Source organism: Tiliqua scincoides, chromosome 15, assembly GCF_035046505.1.
Source record: "Tiliqua scincoides isolate rTilSci1 chromosome 15, rTilSci1.hap2, whole genome shotgun sequence".
In the NCBI taxonomy this organism is placed as follows: domain Eukaryota; kingdom Metazoa; phylum Chordata; class Lepidosauria; order Squamata; family Scincidae; genus Tiliqua; species Tiliqua scincoides.
The window spans coordinates 1,086,069-1,107,345 of NC_089835.1; the positions used below are offsets into that span (position 1 = coordinate 1,086,069).

Below are 21,277 nucleotides of genomic sequence, written 5' to 3' on the forward strand. Positions count from 1 at the left end.
GGCAGTTGAAGCCTTCCCTGTTCTAAAACTCTGGAAGGCCAGTTCACCTGGATATGACACGATTCAGGTTCTCCTGTCTTGCTTTTAACATAGCTAGGAACTGTCAGGTTAGAAAACTGAAAGGGGGAGGGAGTGAATGCTAGGAAATGCACTCTGCACATGCTCAAAATGAGCATGGCATCTCTCCCAGTCTTTTTTCCTCACGATCCCTGTGGCTTTACAGGTACCCAAATGTTAATGTCCACAACTTCACCACCAGCTGGAGGGACGGCTTGGCTTTCAACGCAATTGTCCACAAGCACAGGTCAGTGATGTGTTATTTTGGCAGGGGGGTTGGTCAAGATTCAGTAGCTGCTTGTTGGTACATACCTGCGTCCAAGGTGGGGAGGACGGGCTTAGGTGGACAGGACTTGTAGCCTCCGAACATAGCGCAGAGCACCAGATTCTGATGGGGACTTTGGCGCCATCTTTCCAAACCTCAAGGGGCTAGAAACTTGCTTTTTCATTAGGAGCTGAATGTAACCCTCCCTATTGCTCTCAGATCATAAGAATTTGGGATCACTGGATTAATTGTTAATTGTCAGAAAGCTCAGGGCAGAAAAAAGGAAACACTGTTTCCTGTGGGATTCATTCTCACAGGACATGTGAAGGGTGTTAGGCTGGTGAAGGCTTTTGAAGGGTATTAGTTACAGTCATGGAAGAAAGGTTAATAACTGGGACTTCCATGTTCAGGGGCAAAATGCTGTGGCCTGTTATCAAACGCTAGAGAGTACAGGAGGGTGGCCCTGTTTGTGAGCTTTGCTGACTGACCACTGCTGGGGACAGAGTGCTGGGCTAGATGGAACTGCAGTTTGACCCTGCTGGGCAAGGGGTTTTTAAAAATGTTGGTGCACCCTCTACAGGCCAGACCTGATAGACATTGACACCCTGAAGAAGTGCAACGCCCACTACAACCTCCAGAATGCCTTCAACATCGCAGAGAAGGAATTGGGCCTAACCAAGCTCTTGGACCCTGAAGGTGGGTCCAGTGGAGAAGTGGCCTCCATCCTTACTGGTTTCCCAGGGGCACAGCCGCTTGTTTGCCAGCTGAACCGCCGTGCCTTCGGGCTGCAAAAAACGACACCTGTTCTTTGATAACACCTATCACTTTCTGGGCATGCAAGTGTATTATCTTGGTGGAACCTTTGCAGCAAACCTGTAAGCGGTGGCTGAGCTGGGGCGGGGCAGGGGAGGCAAATGCCCCGGCGGCAGTGAAGAAGGCCAATTCTATGCTTGGGATCATTAGAAAAGGTATTGACAACAAAACGGCTAATATTATAATGCCGTTGTACAAATCGATGGTAAGGCCACACCTGGAGTATTGCGTCCGTTCTTGTCACCACATCTCAAAAAGGACATAGTGGAGATGGAAAAGGTGCAAAAGAGAGCAACTAAGATGATTACTGGGCTGGGGCACCTTCCTTATGAGGAAAGGCTACGGCGTTTGGGCCTCTTCAGCCTAGAAAAGAGACGCCTGAGGGGGGACATGATTGAGACATACAAAATTATGCAGGGGATGGACAGAGTGGATAGGGAGATGCTCTTTACACTCTCACATAACACCAGAACCAGGGGACATCCGCTAACATTGAGTGTTGGGAGAGTTAGAACAGACAAGAGAAAATATTTCTTTACTCAGCGTGTGGTCGGTCTGTGGAACTCCTTGCCACAGGATGTGGTGACGGCATCTGGCCTGGACGCCTTTAAAAGGGGATTGGACATGTTTCTGGAGGAAAAATCCATTACGGGGTTCAAGCCATGATGTGTATGTGCAACCTCCTGATTTTAGAAATGGGCTATGTCAGAAGGCCAGATGCAAGGGAGGGCACCAGGATAACAGGTCTCTTGTTATCTGGTGTGCTCCCTGGGGCATTTGGTGGGCCGCTGTGAGATACAGGAAGCTGGACTAGATGGGCCTATGGCCTGATCCAGTGGGGCTGTTCTTATGTTCTTATGTTCTTAGGCCACACTTGCTGCTGCTGCCTCAGTCTGCCGCCCCTCCCTTGCTGCCCCTTTGAGCCATTCCGCTGGCAGACAAGGCTCTATTTAGCACTTGGCAGTGGGCGAGAAGCCTTCTGAGGTTTCCCCCTCTGTTTTATCCTTTTTCTTTGGGAAATTGGAAGTAACTGCAAAAGAAGCCTCAGAAGGCTTCTTGCCCACAGCCAAGTGTCAGGTGAGGTTCTGTGAGTCTTGGTAAGTTTCCTGAGGAGGAGGGGTGGCATGTTGTAGACCTGCCCTGGAGTGCAATGAGGGCAGGTCCGCTACCGCCTGTAAGGGAGGTATCCTGCCCATGCCCAACTGGGGAAGACTGAGACAGAGAGAGCAGTGGGCTAGAGATTCTCCAACGTTCTAGGCTGCTACTCTCGTCTCCTTCACACTTCTACTTTCTGCTCTGTTCCCTTCTTTATTCTGCTCTGTTCCCTTCTTTATTTTCTTTTCAAATCAGGGGAGTAGGAGGAGGGGAGCAGTTCCTGGCATGCCATAAAGTTGCGGGGGGGGGGGGGAATTGGCTCCAGCAGCTCTTTGGGCAGCCCTGCTGAGTCGCTCCCCTTCTTTCACTTCTCTCTAGATGTGAACGTGGATCAGCCTGACGAGAAGTCCATCATCACCTACGTGGCTACCTACTACCATTACTTCTCCAAGATGAAAGCCTTGGCCGTGGAAGGGAAGCGGATTGGGAAGGTACCCTGGACATGGGATGGAGTTGTGGAGGGTGTGGAGTTGTGAAGAGCCCTGGCAGTCAAAAGACCCTGAGTAGAGAGAGGAGTGCAGGAAGAGAGGCAGGCAATCAAGGAGGTGACCTTTTGTTCTGGGACACCTGGTAGTTTAACGGTGTGCAGGGTTCCCCAAGCCCATATAATGCATAGAAAGCTGCTGTAGACTGAGTCAGACCTTTATTGTCAAGCACTGATTGGCAGCAGTGCCTCGGTTTCAGGTGGGAATTCTGCCCCCCAATCCTGTACCCCCTTTGCTTCAATCTCAACAGGGCAGCTCGTCTTGATCCATTAATGCCAGATGCAAGGGAGGGCACGAGGATGAGGTCTCTTGTTATCTGGTGTGCTCCCTGGGGCATTTGGTGGGCCGCTGTGAGATACAGGAAGCTGGACTAGATGGGCCTATGGCCTGATCCAGTGGGGCTGTTCTTATGTTCTTAACTACAATTCCCAGGAGGCCTTGCAGGTCTTCTTGTTGTCTGGTGTGCTCCCTGGGGCATTTGGTGGGCCACTGTGAGATACAGGAAGCTGGACTAGATGGGCCTATGGCCTGATCGAGTGGGGCTGTTCTTATGTTCTTAACTACAATTCCCAGGAAGCCTTGCAGGTCTCTTGTGATCTGGTGTGCTCCCTGGGGCATTTGGTGGGCCGCTGTGAGATACAGCAAGCTGGACTAGATGGGCCTATGGCCTGATCCAGTGGGGCTGTTCTTATGTTCTTAACTACAATTCCCAGGAAGCCTTGCAGGTCTCTTGTGATCTGGTGTGCTCCCTGGGGCATTTGGTGGGCCGCTGTGAGATACAGCAAGCTGGACTAGATGGGCCTATGGCCTGATCCAGTGGGGCTGTTCTTATGTTCTTAACTACAATTCCCAGGAGGCCTTGCAGGTCTCTTGTTACCTGGTGTGCTCCCTGGGGCATTTGGTGGGCCGCTGTGAGATACAGCAAGCTGGACTAGATGGGCCTATGGCCTGATCGAGTGGGGCTGTTCTTATGTTCTTAACTACAATTCCCAGGAAGCCTTGCAGGTCTCTTGTGATCTGGTGTGCTCCCTGGGGCATTTGGTGGGCCGCTGTGAGATACAGCAAGCTGGACTAGATGGGCCTATGGCCTGATCCAGTGGGGCTGTTCTTATGTTCTTATGATCCTATCCTAGGTGCAAAGGGAAGGATCAGACGGAGGGTGGTGTATGAGGAATGAGGCTAACAGTGCAGTCCTATGCCTGTCTACTCAGAAGTAAGACCCATTGGGTTCAGTGGGCTTACTCCCAGGAAAGCATGGATGGGATTGCAGCCTAAATCTCTCAGCCAATAGCCCCAGTGATGCCATCTCCCTCCTGCTCCCAGGTTCTGGACCATGCCATTGAGGCAGACAAGCTGATAGAGAAGTACGAGACACTGGCCTCCGACCTCCTGCAGTGGATCGAGCAGACCATCCTGACGCTGAATGACCGCAAGCTGGCCAACTGCCTGAGCGGCGTGCAGAACCAGCTGCAGGCCTTCAACACCTATCGCACTGTTGAGAAACCCCCCAAGTGAGTATTTCCTCTAGCCAGGAGAGGGGGGGGGAGCTAAGGGCAGGCCCACTTCTGCTTCTGCTTCTTCTTGGTATGGAGGAGAGGAACAGGGCAGAAGAGGATGTGTGTAGGAGAGGAGAAGGATGGGCTGGAAGGTCAGAGCTGAAAAAGAAGACCGGAATGGAGCAGGAAAGGGAATCTGGAGAAGAGACAGTTGGGCTAGAGCAGGGTGTCCAAACCTTTTGGCAGGAGGGCCACATCTTCTCTCTGACACTGTGTCGGGGGCCAGGAAAAAAAAGAATTAATTTACATTTCAAACTTGAATAAATTTACATAAATGAATATATTAGAGATGGAACTTATATGAATGAATGAAGGTCTTGCAATAGCTCAAGGCCTAATAAAGGCCTTGCAAAAAGCAAGGCCAGCCTTTCCTTTGCTGCCGCTGCTGCATCACAGATGTGGAACAGCAAGCAGTGGAGGGAGCCCTCGTCCCATAGCTCACGCAAGGGGTCAAACAGTTGTCCTCATGTTGAGAGCAGTTGCATTGGGCCAGCATGGGCTCCAGCAAGTCTCCGGAGGGCCAGAGGCTCAATGGAGACTGGGGGCTCCCCGCGGGCCGGATTGGGAGTCCCTGAGGGCCGGGGTTTGGGCACCCCTCAGCTAGTGACGCTCTTTTGTTCTAGCCCGCTACTCTCTTCCACCCATCCTCCTCTGCACTTTTCCCTTCTTCCTTACCAAATTCAGGGAGTGGGAGGAGAGTCTGTGGAGGGATGGCCAGCCCGCCACCGTGGAAGGGTGAGCAGCTTTTGGCATGCCATCCCAAGCTTTGGGATCCCAAGGCACCAAGGGTATGTCTGCCCCAGTTCCTGAATCTTTGTGTCAGCGCAATCCTAATTTGCACTGGAACAAGGAGGCCGGGAGGCCTGCCCTATATCCAGCGTGAGTTTCAGACTGCAAGCGGCTATGCCCGGGGCAGGGGAAAATGCTTCCCCTTACCCTGGGAAGAGCCGCAGCAGCCCCAACGGGTCTCAAGAAATGGTGCAGGTCTGAGCATCCCAGAGATGCACTGTGCTGCCCGGGGTTAGGATACAGCACGTGTGCTGGGTCCTGGCCCCACCCCCTCAGCTCTCCCACCCCCTGCCCACAAGCCTGCCTGCCACCCACTCTCCCCCCACCCTCAGACCCCTGCACCGGCTGAGCTTGGCTGGCACAAACTTACCCTTTTTTAGTGCAGTGGAGGCTGGATGCAGCCTCTGCAGGCCGGCACACATTCTTGCGCTGGCCCAGCTGACTCCGGAGTATGCGCAGACCTGCTTTACGGCACGTTTGCGACCCTCCCAGTGTAGCACAAGGGACTTGCACTAGCCAAGCATCATGTTAAGATTGCACCCTGTCAGCCCAATCCTATTCCTGTCTACTCAGAAGTAAGTCCCGTTATAGTCAATGGAACTTACCCCCAGGTAAGTTTGAATAATTGCAGCCTGTGTTGATCACCTGCAAATCCATGTATGGTCCTGTATGGTGAGAATAGAGCCCCAGTGCAACCCTTCCTCCCTGTCTTGAAATTTGTTTTCTTGCCCTTTAGCCTCACATTTTGATTCTCTCTCTCACCCCCATACCCTGCCAGGTTCACCGAGAAGGGGAATCTTGAAGTTCTGCTTTTCACCATCCAGAGTAAAATGAGAGCCAATAACCAGAAGGTTTACACACCGCGAGAGGGGAGGCTCATATCTGACATCAACAAGGTGAGATCAAATGTATGCCTGGGGCAAGTGTTGGCCCATCCATGAAGCAGCAAATTGGAGGAAGGACACCTGTCGCCCATCTCCTCTGTTCATCCTCCTCCTGCTCCCTGTATTCAAAAAGAAGGAAACAGAGCGGAAGCATGGAGGAGAGGTGAGTGGAGGCCTAGAGTGACCTAGAGTGACCCTTTCTGATGCTCTAGGCCTCAACTCTCTTCTCCTCCATGCTTCTGCTCTGTATCTTTCTTCTTTTTTGAACACATCCCTCTTCTCTAACTCTTTCTGACACTCTGGCCCATCACTCTACTCTCCTTCGTGCTTCCTCTTCTGCTCCATTCCGTGGAAAAGGTCCTGAGCCAGGAGCTGGTTCACTGTTGAGTAAGGGGACTGGCACTATTAGGCACTGAAGTCATCACATGACTGGGGGCAGGGGTGGCATTTGACATGCTGCCTGAAGCCCCAGGAGGTCATGGACTGGCTTTGGGAAAGTGGTTCCACTCCAGCTTTCTCCAGCAATCCATATTTCAAAATTAGAAGGAAAAAAACTCATTTTTGGATCTGTTTTGTATTTGGAATACAGATTTTAAAAACCAAAAGTAAACCAATAATAATAATAATAATAATAATAATAATAATAATAATAATAATAATAATAATAATAATAATAATAAACAATTCAGTCCCTGGCAATCTGTGGTTGCTGCAAAGCTGACAGCAAGTGTAATTCATGCCAAGCACGTTGTCCATTCCAAAGCCTCGATACAGATTCTTAGGTGATTCCTTATCATGATTAAAAGTAGAACAGAAACATATCAATACGTTCTTAAAAGAGCAGCTGATAAATGTTGCAACTAGCAAGTGCTGTGCCCCTGTTTTGTGAGTGTTTGCAGAGCTCAAAGCCAACAGCCCATCCTGATTAATGATTAATCGGCCAGTCCACTGCCTAGGGCTGTTTCCAGGTATCAGGGTTGCATTATTTACCTGTGGGTCAGCCCATGCACTCCTTTCCACTGCCAGAACTGCACCCTCAGATAGTTGTGCTGTGTTGTTATTGTTTTTTTAACTTCTGATTCTCAGTAGTGTGTGCTAAAAAAAAAAACCCCGAAGTGCAGCCCAATCCCGAGTTTCCCGGCACACAGGGCTGTAGCGATGCTGAAAATGGCTGCCGCTGCGTCCTGAACGCAACCCAGGCAGTGCCAGCAGCTCCTCAGGAGAACGGGACTTTTGTCCCCTTCCTTCCTTCCTTCCTTCCTTCGGGGCTACTCCAGAGGGTTTGCCCCAGCCTGAGGGCCCTGGCCTCTTTGCCCTCAAGGGGCTGGGGCAGCCAGCAGGCAGGGAGGAGGCAGCGGCACAATCCCCAGGATCGCGCCGCTCGGGGCTGCAGGGGCTTGGCTGTGCTTACCACAGCCTCCTGCATCCTCCTGGGGGGGCGGGGAGCCCTGTGAGACTGTCTGCCTTCCCCCCCGCCCCCGCTGCCTCCCCCGCAAGGACTTACTGCAGGTTTCAAATTCCGGGAGAGTTGTACTACTTGATTGTACGGCTACCCAAGAGTCGGGGTAGAATCAAGAGCCTCCGTGTCAGGCCAGTGGCCTGACACGGAGGCGCAGGATTCGGTGGAGCAAAGCTCAACCAGTCCCACCTCTCTCCCTCCCCACTCCCTCCTCCCCGCCCTCCCTCTGCCCCAGAATGCCTCTTCCCGCCTCCCTCCACGCCCCCATTTACCTCTCTACCACCCCGTGGTCTGTGTAACCGCCAAGCAGCGAAGCAGCGCTGGGCTGGTTCCGGGCTAGTACAGGTGCAGAACCGGCACTGAGGGTTATACACATTCCTTACGGCACATTTGCAACAGTGCGCACCAGCCGTAAGCCGGCACACACTGTTTAGGATTGAGCAGTGTAAAAATTCAGAAATTCAGAGCACCTTTCAAATGTTTTCTCCCAGCATTCCCTGATGCATTCCATTTTGTACCACAATGATACAGAATTTTACTGGTTTTTCCTGTTTATGGGAAATGTTCCTGCTGCTCAGGGCTGTTTTCCTCCAGTGGCACCAGTTTTGAAGCATTTTGGGGAGGCCTCTTTCCTGCCCAGCCCTGCTCTGAGGGCTTTCCTTTAAGGGAAGCAAGAAGAGCTCAAGCACGGCTCCCTTCCTCCTTTTGTCCTCGCAACAGCCTTGTGAAGTCAACCATCATGACAGAGTGAGGGATTTGAACTCAGGACTTCTTAAATAAGATGTCACTCCAGCACTGTAACCACTGTGACCCACTGCCAGCTGGAGAAAATAGAACTACAGACTTACTAGATGCTGAGTAAAAGTATTTTAAAAATCCAAAATGTGCATTCACATAAGTGACAAGTAATTAAAGACTCTTGTGATTAAGGAGAGGGAGAGATCAGAGAATAGCCCTGTAATAATTAAAAGACAGTGCCTTTGAGCATGTGCAGGGTGCCTTTTCTCCTCCCTTGCAATTTAAATTCTGTGGACGTGAGCGTTTGGGCCCAGGGCTTCTGAGTAGTCTTGCGCCTCCCATTTTCGGAGTTAAAGTGCTGGTTTTCTGGAGGAAAGTGCTGGTTTCCTGATTCTCTTCCTCCTCCTCCCATCCAATTGTCCCCAGGCCTGGGAGCGGCTGGAGAAGGCAGAGCATGAGCGGGAACTGGCCCTGCGCAACGAGCTGATTCGGCAGGAGAAGCTGGAGCAGCTGGCTGCAAGGTTCGACCGCAAGGCGGCCATGCGCGAGACGTGGCTGAGCGAGAACCAGCGCCTGGTCTCCCAGGTCAGTTGTTCCCAAGCGGGTGTGCAAGTGGGCTGTTGCACCCAGAGCTGGCCCGTGGGTGTGGCAGGGAAGTTCTTCTGAGGGTGGGAGCGCTGGGGGACAGGCTGTCTGTCACTCCGTGAGCCCGCTTGCATGCGGAAGAACCCGGGTTCGGTTCCCGGCGTCTGCTGCAGGTAGGGCAGAGGAAGTCGACCTGCTGAAGCTCAACTTGCCTTGGAAGGAAACAAACTGCCATTGGTGTCCATCTGGAGAAGCCAAAAGAGTCCATATCTCTCCCTCACCCCTTGCAGGATAACTTTGGGTCCGACATCTCAGCGGTGGAGGCAGCTGTGCGGAAGCACGAGGCCATCGAGACGGACATCGTGGCGTACAGCGAGCGCGTCGCAGCCGTGAATGCCGTGGCGGCTGAGCTGGAGGCGGAGGGCTACCATGACATCAAGCGGGTGCTGGCCCGCAAGAACAACGTGGCCCGGCTCTGGGACTACCTGCGTGAGCTGGTGGCCGCCCGTCGCGAGCGCCTCTTGCTCCATTTTGAGCTGCAGAAGATGTTCCAGGACTTGGCCTACCTCATGGACTGGCTGGAGGAAATGAAGGTAGCTGGCACTGGGGCACCTGGAGAGTGTTGCAGCCTACTTGTGTAATAACTAGTAACTATTATTAGTTAAACAAGCTGGCCCAGGGCCTCCTGGCACCTCTCAAATGCTGCCCCTATTCCCTGGTGATGTGCCAGGACTGGTAAAAGAGGAGGGGGACAGAGTGGAACAGTAAGTGTGGAGGAGAGGAGAGTGGTGGGCTACAGTGTTGTCAGAAAAGTGAGCTTGGAGCATTGGAGGCAAGTGGAAATATGGCAGGGGTGACCAAACTGTGGCTCGCAACTCTTTGACAAATAATGCGCAGCTTCCAGAAATATGTTGGCTAAGCCCCTTTTTACATCACTATTATTATAAAAGCTAAATAAGAAATTTTCAAGCTTCATAATTATTTACTGAGTCTCAGCTGAGAGTCCACCAGATTAAAGCACACATTTAATGCTCGTGGTGAGTAAATATATGTAAGAATTTAAATGCATCTTAAATACTGCAGCTCTCACACACCTGAAGCTTACTGTATGTGGCTCTTCCATTATATTCCATCAGGTATATGGATATATATTATATTCCATCAGGTTTCGCCACCCCAATAAATGGGCATATAAAACACAGTTTTCATTTTGGGGAAGTGGCCAGACTCTTCCTTTCCCACCCACAAAGTTTCCCCCATAGAATCAGAGAAGGTAAGTGTTAGAAGGCAACTTGGAGGTCATCTGTCTTGCCCCCTCTGTGCCTCCTTCCAGGGCCGCCTCCAGTCCCAGGACTTCGGGAAACATCTGCACGGGGTGGAGGATCTGCTGCAGATCCATGCACTGGTGGAGGCCGATATCGCCGTCCAGGCTGAGCGGGTGAAAGGCATTGGGGCTGCTGCTCAGCGCTTTGCCACACCTGGAGAAGGTAACTGCCCTGCTATTCAGAAACACGGGTGGGAGATGCTGTGACCTCTGGCTGCCTGAAAGCACTTCGGCCACAGTGTTCTCCCCCATGCTCCAGCTGCCATTTCTGGCCAGTCTTTGGGGCAGCCCCAAATTCAGCATGTTGCAGTTGGCAGGGACAGGTTTCCTAACACTCTCTTGCTGTCTGCAGGGTACAAGCCCTGCGACCCGCAGCTGGTCCAAGAGCGTGTGGCGACGCTAGACCGCTGCTATCGAGAGCTGGTGGCCCTGGCGGCCCAGCGACGGGCCAAGCTGGAGGAGTCACGCCGTCTGTGGAAGTTCTTCTGGGACATGGGTGAGGAGGAGGCCTGGATTCGGGAGCAGAGCCAGATCCTCTCTTCTGATGATTTTGGCAAGGACCTGACAAGTGCGCTGCGCCTCACCAGCAAGCACAACGCTTTCCGCGACGAGATGAGCGGCCGTGCTGGCCCGCTGCAACAGACAATCGCCGAGGGCCGCCAGCTGATCGCCGAGGGCCACTTTGGTGCCGCCAAGGTGGCCGAGCGCATCCGGGAAATCGAGGAGCAGTGGCAGCAGCTGGAAGCGCTGTCAGGCGAGCGAGAGCGGCGCCTCCTCCAGGCCTCCAACCTCTACCAGTTCCAGGCAGACGCCAATGACATGGAGGCCTGGCTGCTGGACGCCCTCCGCTTGGTGTCCAGCCCCGAGGTGGGCCACGACGAGTACTCGACCCAGAGCCTGGTCAAGAAGCACAAGGACGTGGAGGAGGAGATTCACAACCACCGGCCTGCCCTGGACGCTCTGCACGAGCAGGCCCGCAGCCTGCCGCCCGCCTTTGCCACTTCGCCGGAGGTGGACGGGCGCCTGCCGGCCTTGGAACAGCGCTACGAGGAGCTGGTCGCGCTGGCCGAGCACCGCAAGCAAGCCTTGCAGGACGCCCTCAACCTCTACCAGATGTTCAGCGAGGCAGACGCTTGCGGGCTGTGGATCGACGAGCGAGAGTACTGGATTGAAACCATGGATGTCCCAGAGAAGCTTGAAGATCTGGAAGTGGTTCAGCAAAGGTGAGGGGCTTGGGCCGCTGCAGGCATGTCCTCCCTCTGGCCAGAAGCAGAAGGCTTCCTTATGAGGAAAGGCTACGGTGTTTGGGCCTCTTCAGCCTAGAAAAGAGGCTCCTCAGGGGGGACATGATTGAGACATACAAAATTGTGCAGTGGATAGGGAGATGCTCTTTACACTCTCACATAACACCAGAACAAGGAGACATCCGCTAACATTGAGTGTTGGGAGAGTTAGAACAGACAAGAGAAAATATTTCTTTACTCAGCGTGTGGTTGGTCTGTGGAACTTCTTGCCACAGGATGTGGTGACGGCATCTGGCCTGGACGCCTTTAAAAGGGGATTGGACAAGTTTCTGGAGGAAAAATCCATTACGGGTTACAAGCCATGATGTGTATGTGCAACCTCCTGATTTTAGAATGGGCTATGTCAGAAGGCCAGATGCAAGGGAGGGCATCAGGATGCAGGTCTCTTGTTGTCTGGTGTGCTCCCTGGGGCACTTGGTGGGCCGCTGTGAGATACAGGAAGCTGGACTAGATGGGCCTATGGCCTGATCCAGTGGGGCTGTTCTTATGTTCTTAACTACAATTCCCAGGAGGCCTTGCAGGTCTCTTGTTGTCTGGTGTGCTCCCTGGGGCATTTGGTGGGCCGCTGTGAGATACAAGAAGCTGGACTAGATGGGCCTATGGCCTGATCCAGTGGGGCTGTTCTTATGTTCTTATGTTAAGGTGTATGCCTGAGATGGGCCTTCCAACTCAGGGTTTCATGGGAGAGGCTGAAGGGGAAACTTGGGGTCCACAGCAGGGTTTAAAAATACACCAGTAAAATACATCAGTATTTTTCAGCCCTCCCTTTCCATACTTGTTTAGACCCTGGAACTGTGAAAAGTGATCTGGTAACCTGTTCAGGCACTTGGTCCTGCTCTCAAACCCGCTTAGATACATTTAAGGCAGAATAATCTCTGACTCTTTTATTGGCAGTGGAACTCTGCCAGATGAGAATCATGACAGCCATTTAAAGGCCCAGTCCTATCGAACTTTCCAGTACTGATGCAGTCCCAAGGTAAGCGAACAAATGTTCCCATACTTTGAGGAAGCCTCTGTGACTGCCCCACCATTGCAGGATACGGCGCACACCCCATTGGCATGGCTACCCCAGCACTGGAAAATTGGATAGGATTGGACCCTCAGTTGAGCATTTTAAAAAAAGTTATTTTTTCCTAGTTTCAAAAGAGTTTAATAAACAAAATGCAGGTGTTCCCCCACATCTGTGATGGCTCTGTTCTGGAACTCCCCACAGATACGTGAATCTGAAGGTATGGGGGATGCCTCCTCCCACCCTCCAGAGGTCTCTCATGGCCTTTGCCAGGGCTCATAATGACTGTCAGAGGCAAGAAAAGTCACTTCTGGTTTATTCTGAGAAACTGGAAGTGACTTTTTATGCCTTTAAAAGGCATTATGAGGGCCAGGGAAGCCTCCAAAAGAACCGCTAGTGATGTTTTTTTTCCACCTTTGACAGTCATTCTGAGCCCAGCAGAGGCTGTGGATAGACATGCATGGCCTCTGCTGGGCTCAGAAGACCCTCTGAAGGCTGTGTGTTCAGTGGGGTCCCACAGACCTGATCTGTGGTTAACTGAAACCACAGATATGGGATCCATGAATGTGGGGGCCTCCCGATATAAGCAATAGGAAAATAAATATTAATCATACAGTGGAAGGCTGAGTGCTAAGACACCCCCCCCCCCCCCCCGCAAAATCCTTGGGAGCTGCTACCAGTCAGTGCTTGATAGTGCTTGACTCTGTAGGAAGCAACTTCCAATGCCTGTATATGACTTTGCCCTGGAGTTTGGGTCATGTAAACAACCTGGTCTTTTGAACGCAGCACCTTCCCCCCCCCCCAAAAAAACTTCTCTTTTTGACTTTCTTTCTCTCAGGTTTGAGACCCTGGAGCCAGAGATGAACAACCTGGCCTCTCGCATTGCGGCTGTGAATGAAATTGCCAGCCGGCTTTTGGGCACCGACCACCGGAACAAGGACAGCATCCACGCCACGCTGGAGCACCTCAATACCAGGTGGGAAGGGGGGTTGGCAGGATAGTGGAGGTGGGGAGGATTTGGTGACTGAATAGGAGAGGTGGCATTTCCTGACTGAGAGTCATGTTGGCAGGCAAGCTGATGCATGTCGCTAGAGAATAAGAAACTGGTTTCCTGCCCTAAGAGGGCTCCTAGTCTTATATGCCAACAGCCCCTGGAAAAGCTGCTGTGTTTGGGTGAAGCAGGACAATTGCTCTTCCCTAAGAGAAGATAAGCGCCACCCAAAAGGGTGCCTCTTTCCCCAGTTTGAAGGGATCTTGAGCTGCTTCTCTTCTCTTTACATCCACGTAGGTGGCAGCAGTTCCAGGAGGTGGCCAGCCGGAAGAAGGAGGCGCTGACCTCTGCACTCAGCATCCAGAATTACTACCTCGAGTGCAACGAGACCAAGGCCTGGATGCGGGAGAAGACCAAGGTCATTGAGTCCACGCAGGGCTTGGGCAACGACCTGGCCGGCGTCATGGCCCTGCAGCGCAAGCTGGCAGGCATGGAGCGGGACCTGGAGGCCATCCAGGGCAAAGTGCAGGACCTGCGGGAGGAGGCCACCCGGCTGGCAGACCAGCACCCAGAGCAGGCCACTGCCATCTTGGACCGCTTGTCGGAGGTCAACGGGACCTGGGATGGGCTGCGGGAGACCATGCGCCGCCGTGAGGAGTCGCTGGGGGAAGCCAGCAAGCTGCAGGGCTTTTTGCGCGACCTGGACGACTTCCAGGCCTGGCTCCTGCGCACACAGACAGCCATTGCCTCGGAGGACGTCCCGGCCACCCTGCCAGAGGCGGAGCACCTGCTGAGCCAGCACGAGACCATCCGCAACGAGGTGGAGCACTACAAGGGCGACTACCAGCGCCTGCGCACCATCGGGGAGGAGGTGACGCAAGGCCACACCGACGCCCAGCACATGTTCCTGCAGCAGCGTCTTCAGGCCCTTGACACTGGCTGGAACGAGCTGGGGCAGATGTGGGAGAACCGGCACCAGCTGCTCTCGCAGGCCTACGGCTTCCAGATCTTCCTGAGGGACACCAAGCAGGTGGAAGGGGTGCTCAGCAACCAGGTAAAAAGGAGGGGTGGAAAGGTGGCAGCCCCTTCTTGGCCCATAAGTCCGTGCAAGAATCTGACAGGTGCAGCATGCTTACATGCATACAGTATAGCCCCTCCCTCTCTCGTGCTGGGAGGGTTAGGCAGTGGTCCCTAATGGACCCACAAATGCAGTGTCCCTGTACATGAGTGGGTCTTGGTCCAGGGTCCATAAATGTTGACTTGGATCCCACACCTGCTATGACTTGCAGTTGCCACGAACCCCTCCTCTTCCCCTAAGTCTTCTGATATTTTCAGAGGACTTGGGGGAGAGGCAGGGTCTTCTCTTCTTCACTTGGGGATATGGAGACTCCTTCCTGTGCAAAAGACCTGCCTCTTCTTTTGCTTCCACCTTTCTAAAAAATGGCAGAGGAAGTGAAGTCTCTGAGGCAGGGGAGAAATGTGCCTACTTTTGCCGCCTGGCTTTGAGGGTGCCGTCTTAGAGTGTCTTGGGGCAAACACCCCCTTTCTGCAGGAGTACATGCTGACCCACACAAGCATGCCCACCTCCTTGCAAGCTGCCGAAGCTGCCATTAAGAAACATGAAGATTTCATGACCACGATGGAGGCCAACGGGGAGAAGATCAAGGGGCTGATGGACTCAGGGAGGAAGCTCATCATGGAGGACGGCCTTCATTCCGAGAAGATCCAGGAGAAGGTCAATTCCATTGACAGCAGGTGAGAGGAATCACTCTCGGGAGGATAGTAGCGTGGATGGGTAGCCCTCCAGGAATCTAGAGGTCAAAGAGGGCTGACAGACAAAGTGTTGCTGGGGAAAAGTGAAGCATCTGCTTTGCACAGAGAAAGTCCTGATCATGTCTTCAGATTAGGCTGGGGTAAATGCCACAAACAGAAAAAGCCCTGCAGTGCTGCTGCCAGTCAGTGCCTAGACAATATTAAGCCAGAGAGACTGAGGTCTGACTCAGTAGGAAGCAGCTCCATACCGAAGGGTCCCAGTTAGAGAGGAGCTATGGGGCAAATCCTCCACTCCCTGGATATTCCTAACCAATGGTGTAACTAAAAGGGGTGCAAAATGCTAAGTTTTGCAGGGAACCTCACCATGGTGTGCAGGCAGCCCTTCCTCCCTCCCCTTCGGAGCCATTCCGGGTGGTGGGAGCAAAATGGAGGAAAATGTCAGAGAAGACTCAGAAGAGGCAAGTGTCTCTGTTCCCTGCAAAACTCAGCACTTTGCACCCCCTCTAGCTATGCCACTGCTCCCAACCTCTTTCCTGAATTCTTTGCCTAAGTCAGAGGTCTCTAAACTTTTCAACCAAAGGGCCGCATCAAATATCTGGCATAGTGTTGAGGGCTGGAAAAACAAAATTAAACATAAAATTTAAATAAATACATTAGAGTTGGAACTTGAATGAATGAATGAATGAAATGAATGAATGGGCTCAAATGTCTAGGATTTCTCCAAGCACCGAGCATTCTCAGGGGATCAGTGGCTGGACGCAGGCCAGACAGAGACTTGCTGCGGGCCGTATCTGGCCCCCAGGCCGGGGTTTGGAGACCCCTGGCCTAAGTAAAACAAACAAAAAGCAAAAACCAATTTTCTAGCCAGGACAGAAGCAGTGAGAAGCAATTGTGTCCCTACCTGCAGAGACAACCATGGGGGTGGGGGGGAAGTGATAAGTAAGGGAGGCCAACTTAGGCTTAGGATGCAGGAATTCTGTCACCTTAACACTTTTCCCCCCTCCAGGCACAGGAAAAACCAGGAGGCAGCTCAAGACCTGCTGGCACGGCTGCGTGACAATTCAGAATTGCAGCACTTCCTGCAGGACTGCCAAGAGGTGGGTCGACCTGGAGGGATGGGTGGCCCAAGTGGGCAGGGTTGAATTCCTGTAGGCGGCTGAGTGGGTGGAGCCAATCCCTCCTTGGTATTGGCTCGCCAGGAACCATGGAAGGCTTTGGAGTTCCTGTGGACACAACTTGGACACGGGGCAAAGCCTTAGGGAAGAAGGGCTGCCGGCCACCTGCCTGACGCAGCCAAGCCCCAAACCTCAGCTTCTAGCCAGGGCATTGTTGCAGGCTAGTGACGCTGGCCACCGTGCTTGCGTCCCCTCTTCTGAGCCCTCCCAGCTGGAGGCTCTCCCGTATGACATTTTTAGAGGAGGAAGTGTTGCTCAGTGGTAGCACCGCTGTTTTGCAGCATCTTGGGTTCAGTCATCACCCCCTGCAGCCAGGGCTGGGGAAGATCTCCTTTGGAAACTCTGAGCAGTGCTGCCCGTCAGTGTCGGCCTATGCCAAACTAGCCAGGACAAGATCTGACTCAGTTGGATAATTTTTTAAAGAGAAGCTCCACTCTGCTGTAGAAGCCCCTGTAAGGAACTAAGATGAGTTCAGCCGTGAAGGCGTGTGAAACAGACAGGATTCAAAAGGGCTTATTGTTCTCATTGCACAGAATCAGGTATAGGTTGGCCCATATTTCCCCCCCCCCGCTTTTGCCCAACAGAGGAAAACAATGGGAGGCGGAACTCCCCCCCCCATGGAAAAGTCTCAAGCACTTGGTTACCATTGCAGAGAATGGGGCCTAGCTAATTGCAGGGAATGCTTCTGTCCCCCAGCTGTGACCTCAGCTGCAATATGTTTGGGAGGGGTGCAATGGGTCTGCTGACCCCAGTGTTTAATACCGACTCTCCCTAGAGGATCCCCACCCCTTAATACTCTCCTCTTCCCTCCCCCCCCCAGCTCACCCTGTGGATCAATGAAAAAATGCTCTCGGCTCAGGACATGTCCTACGATGAAGCCCGGAACCTCCACACCAAGTGGCAGAAGCACCAGGCCTTCATGGCAGAGCTGGCCTCCAACAAGGGTTGGCTGGAGAAGATCCAGAAGGTGGGGCATACCTGAACGACAGTCTCTGGGCACGTCTCCCTCCCTTTAAAAAAAACTACACTGAAAATGATTGAAAATACATCATTTGACCTGGAAATTCTGCCCACTGATGCCTGATGTGGCGGCATAGAAGAGCACTCTGTGCATGCTCAAAGCACCTCTTTTCATTTGCTGTTTTCTAAAGAGAGGGGCGGGGCTACAGGGTTCAAGCCTACCTTGACACGTGAATGCCCAGTTCATACACCCTAGGCATGTGTGAGTGCAAGAGAGTGGGGGGGGGGGAAGGCTATAGCAGTGTTTGCTGCAGTGGTAAGGCAAAGAACACTGTACATGCTCAGAGGCAGTCTTTTCTTGGCCTGTGCTGAGCAGGGGTTGGACTAGATGACCTCGAGGATCCCTTCCCAACCTTACCTTCTATGATTCTGTTCCTGCCACATGGCACTTTTCAAATTACTGTTGTCACTAATTATTAGCACAGTGGCAAACAGCACAACCTTATACAGGTTTACTGGAGGTATGTCTATCTCTTTGTGTTTATTGGTAGTCAGTCTCAGGCAAGTGTGTGTGGGGTTGCAGACTTAGCTGTGAACTGGGGCTTGCCTGATTCAAGTCTCACCTCTGCGACAAACGCACTCGGTGGCCTTGGGGAAGCTGCTTCCTTTTTGCTTCAGTCTTCCCCATCTGCAGTATAGGGATAAGGATACCAACTTGGCTTTCCAAGGTTAATGACAGGACAGCATCCAGGTGCTCCACGTGACATGCTTTTCACATTCAGAAAGTGTTGCACAAGTGCTAAGTTTCGTGCCTTCCACCTTCTTACAACCCTGGAATCAAGCTTGTCACCTGAGCTGTTCCGGATGATTCCTGGGCAGAGCCTGAGCCTTCAGTGCATGTCTTCCTTGGCTGGCTTGTGCAAGACTCAGAGCCTTTTCGTGGGGACACCCCCCATGTTCTTGTCCGCTTCTGGCCAGTTTTGCAGTTTGGTTTGTAAGGATGCCCTGCCTTGTCCTTTTCAACTGCCTCTCTCTGTCTGCCTTCGGACAGGAAGGGGAGCAGCTGGTGGCCGAGAAGCCGGAGCTGGAACCCGTGGTCAGGGCCAAGCTGGACGACCTGCAGAGGCTCTGGGAGGAGCTGGAGTCCAGCACCCGCAACAAGGCCCAGTGCCTCTTCGACGCCAACCGCGCTGAGCTCTTCACCCAGAGCTGCTCTGCCCTGGAGGCCTGGCTGAGCGGCTTGCAGTCCCAGCTGCATTCGGACGACTACGGCAAAGATCTGACCAGTGTTAACATTTTACTCAAGAAACAGCAGGTAAACTGAGTGGGAAGGCTGTCCCTGCTTATGTAGGTGGCTGCTGGTCTGCTGGGTCCACATAGCTCAGTGTGGTCAGGCACAGACTGGCAACAGCTCTCCAGCATTCTGGACAAGGGTTCTTTCCTGGCCCTTCCTGGAGATGCTGCCAGCGATCGAACCTGAGACCATCTAAATGCCAGCAGGGCATCTACCACCGAGCCTCAGCCCTTCCCCTAAGTTACTCTAACAACCAGGTCAGAAGTAATTTCAGTTAATGCCTGGGTCTGCAACAGTTCCAGCCAACACGTGCCACTGGGCACCCTTCAGTGTTTCAGCCATGGAGGGGTGAAGGTTTCTTCCTCCCCCCTCCAGTCCTGTTTGGCTCCCTCCTCCCCAGGAGTGGAGCCTCCTCGTTGGAGTCTCCCCTTTGGAATATTTCCCCATCCTTTACTGAGTGAGTGGGCCGCTCGGGAGGCCGGAGCCGTCCTTCCGGAGCCATCCACCACCTTCCCCTTCTTCTCGGTCCTGTGCCCAGATGCTGGAGAACCAGATGGACGTGCGGGAGAAGGAGGTGGAGGGCCTCAAGGCCCAAGCCTTGGCCCTCAGCCAGGAGGACTCCAACATCGTGGAGGTGGATGGCAAGCTGCAGGCGGTGGAGGACAGGTTCGTGGAGCTGCGGGCACCGCTGCGGGAGCGCTGCGAGAAGCTTCTGGCTTCCAAGGAAGAGCACCAGTTCAACCGCGACCTGGAGGACGAGATTGTGAGTGGCGGGTAGAAGGGACTGCACTGGGGGTGGATAGGCTTCGTGCCAGCACTTGCTGCGCTCCTGCCCAGCCGTCTTCGGCTAAGCTGGGACGTACCGCAAACCCCAGCCTGCAACTTGGGACACTCTTTCAACAGCCAGCAGGCAAGGGGGTGAGCTCAGGAACCGCCCTCCCCTCCTGGTCCCTGAGGTTGCATGTGAAACGTGTCCCCCGCCGTGCCTGGTGATGTTGCAGCCTCTGCCACTTCAGCTTCCTGGATTGGGATTGGGAAGAGGGGGTGGAGTCGAAGAGGAAGCATGGAGGAAAAGAGGGTGGTGGGCTAGGCTAGGACATTGCAGCACCTGCCTCTTCTATTAGCAGGCCTGCAAGGGGTGAGAATTGCTTCAACAAGTGTAACTGTGAGCTAAAAAAAACCAGTGTGTGACAAGGATTTCTCTTTAAATGGATTTATCCTTTCATCATTATTAATATTATATACAACTATCTGTTCATAAAGCACTGCCTATATTTGTGTCACTTTACAAGGGAGGGGGAATAGAAAATCTGGCAGTGCCATCCTAGGCACACCAAGAAGTAAACTGGGCCCTCGGTGTCCACTGGGGATCCATTCCTTTCCAGATCCCCTGCAGATACTCCTTTTCACAGATGATCGAATCCATGGAGACACCCAGTCCCCAAAACTGGAAGAGCCTTTCAGGAGCCTCTGGCAGGCTTCCCGAGGCACGGGGAGGGCCTCACATGACCTCCCGGTCAAACGCCTTCCCGTCGCGTCCAGGAAGTGCTCTGAGGCATGGGGAGGTCGGGAACAGTCCCCCCCCCCAAGATTAGAAGGCCTGCTGGAGTCTTCTAAAAGGCACTTATGGTTTGGTGAAAAACTGGAAGTGCCGCACCGACACCTCTGAACACCTCCAGGGCGTGACGCACACACCAGATCTCATCACATTTTCCAAGCCTCCATGCTACAGACCTGGCACTGTAGGAGTGGGAGACTTACAGAAGAGTGTGGGGAAATAATTTCCCTTTCCCCCCTAAAGCCTTCTGATCCCCCCCCCACTGGATTTGGCATGCTTTTCCCCCCCCCCCCCCACAGCTGCATCGGTGGTGGCGGGAAGAATAGGAGTGTGTTCCAAAGGAATGGGTGGAGCAGAACCACAGCTCCATGGCAGAGCACATATTGTGCACTCAGAAGGGTATTTACCCCCTGAGATAATCTTCACTGGGGGAAAACCTCCTGTCTGAAGTCTTAATGAACTGCTGCCAGCCACTGTTGGCTCAGTGAACCAAGGGCAGCTTCCTATGTTCAATAAATGGCTAGCACAGGAGCTTCCCTTGAATAGCGGTCCTACAGAGGACCCTGGCTCTACTCATCCCCCATCTTTTCTCATGTCTGCAGTTGTGGGTGACGGAGCGGATGCCCATGGCAGTGTCCACCGACCACGGCAAAGATCTTCCCACAGTCCAGCTGCTCATCAAGAAGAATCAGGTACTGCTTGTTGGATGCAGTCCAGAGTGGGGCAGAAGAGGTCAGGGAAATCTGCCAGGAACTAGAGTTCGTCAGGCAGGGATACAACATTTTTAGGTGTCCAGGCTTCAGTGTGATTTGTTATACCATCATGAAGCTTGGCTATAGGTTATTCCTAGTATAGTATTAGTATTGGCAACCTTCAGTCTCGAAAGACTATGGTATCGCGCTCTGAAAGGTGGTCCTGGCACAGCGTCTAGTGTGGCTGAAAAGGCCAATCCGGGAGTGACAATCCCTTCCACACCGGGAGCAAGTGCAGTCTGTCCCTGGTCTGTCTCCCTGGCTATGGGCCTTCCTTCTTTGCCTCTTTGCCTCAGACTGTTGGCCAAGTGTCTCTTCAAACTGGGAAAGGCCATGCTGCACAGCCTGCCT

At 53.1% G+C, this 21,277-nt stretch overlaps 1 protein-coding gene across 2 annotated transcripts in view; it reads left to right on the top strand.

The window, feature by feature from the left end:
• SPTBN2 (spectrin beta, non-erythrocytic 2) overlaps positions 1-21,277 on the top strand; it is a 66,520-nt gene that overhangs the window by 30,694 nt on the left and 14,549 nt on the right. For both annotated transcript variants that reach the window (XM_066610365.1, XM_066610366.1), the window contains exons 5-21: positions 224-304; positions 903-1,018; positions 2,609-2,721; positions 4,099-4,286; positions 5,899-6,016; positions 8,628-8,786; positions 9,077-9,379; positions 10,120-10,273; positions 10,463-11,333; positions 13,262-13,399; positions 13,712-14,468; positions 14,967-15,169; positions 16,194-16,284; positions 17,183-17,329; positions 18,374-18,637; positions 19,155-19,379; positions 20,777-20,866. In XM_066610365.1, coding sequence (XP_066466462.1) covers positions 224-304; positions 903-1,018; positions 2,609-2,721; positions 4,099-4,286; positions 5,899-6,016; positions 8,628-8,786; positions 9,077-9,379; positions 10,120-10,273; positions 10,463-11,333; positions 13,262-13,399; positions 13,712-14,468; positions 14,967-15,169; positions 16,194-16,284; positions 17,183-17,329; positions 18,374-18,637; positions 19,155-19,379; positions 20,777-20,866 — 4,018 coding nt within the window. The remainder of the gene's footprint in view (positions 1-223; positions 305-902; positions 1,019-2,608; positions 2,722-4,098; positions 4,287-5,898; positions 6,017-8,627; positions 8,787-9,076; positions 9,380-10,119; positions 10,274-10,462; positions 11,334-13,261; positions 13,400-13,711; positions 14,469-14,966; positions 15,170-16,193; positions 16,285-17,182; positions 17,330-18,373; positions 18,638-19,154; positions 19,380-20,776; positions 20,867-21,277) is intronic.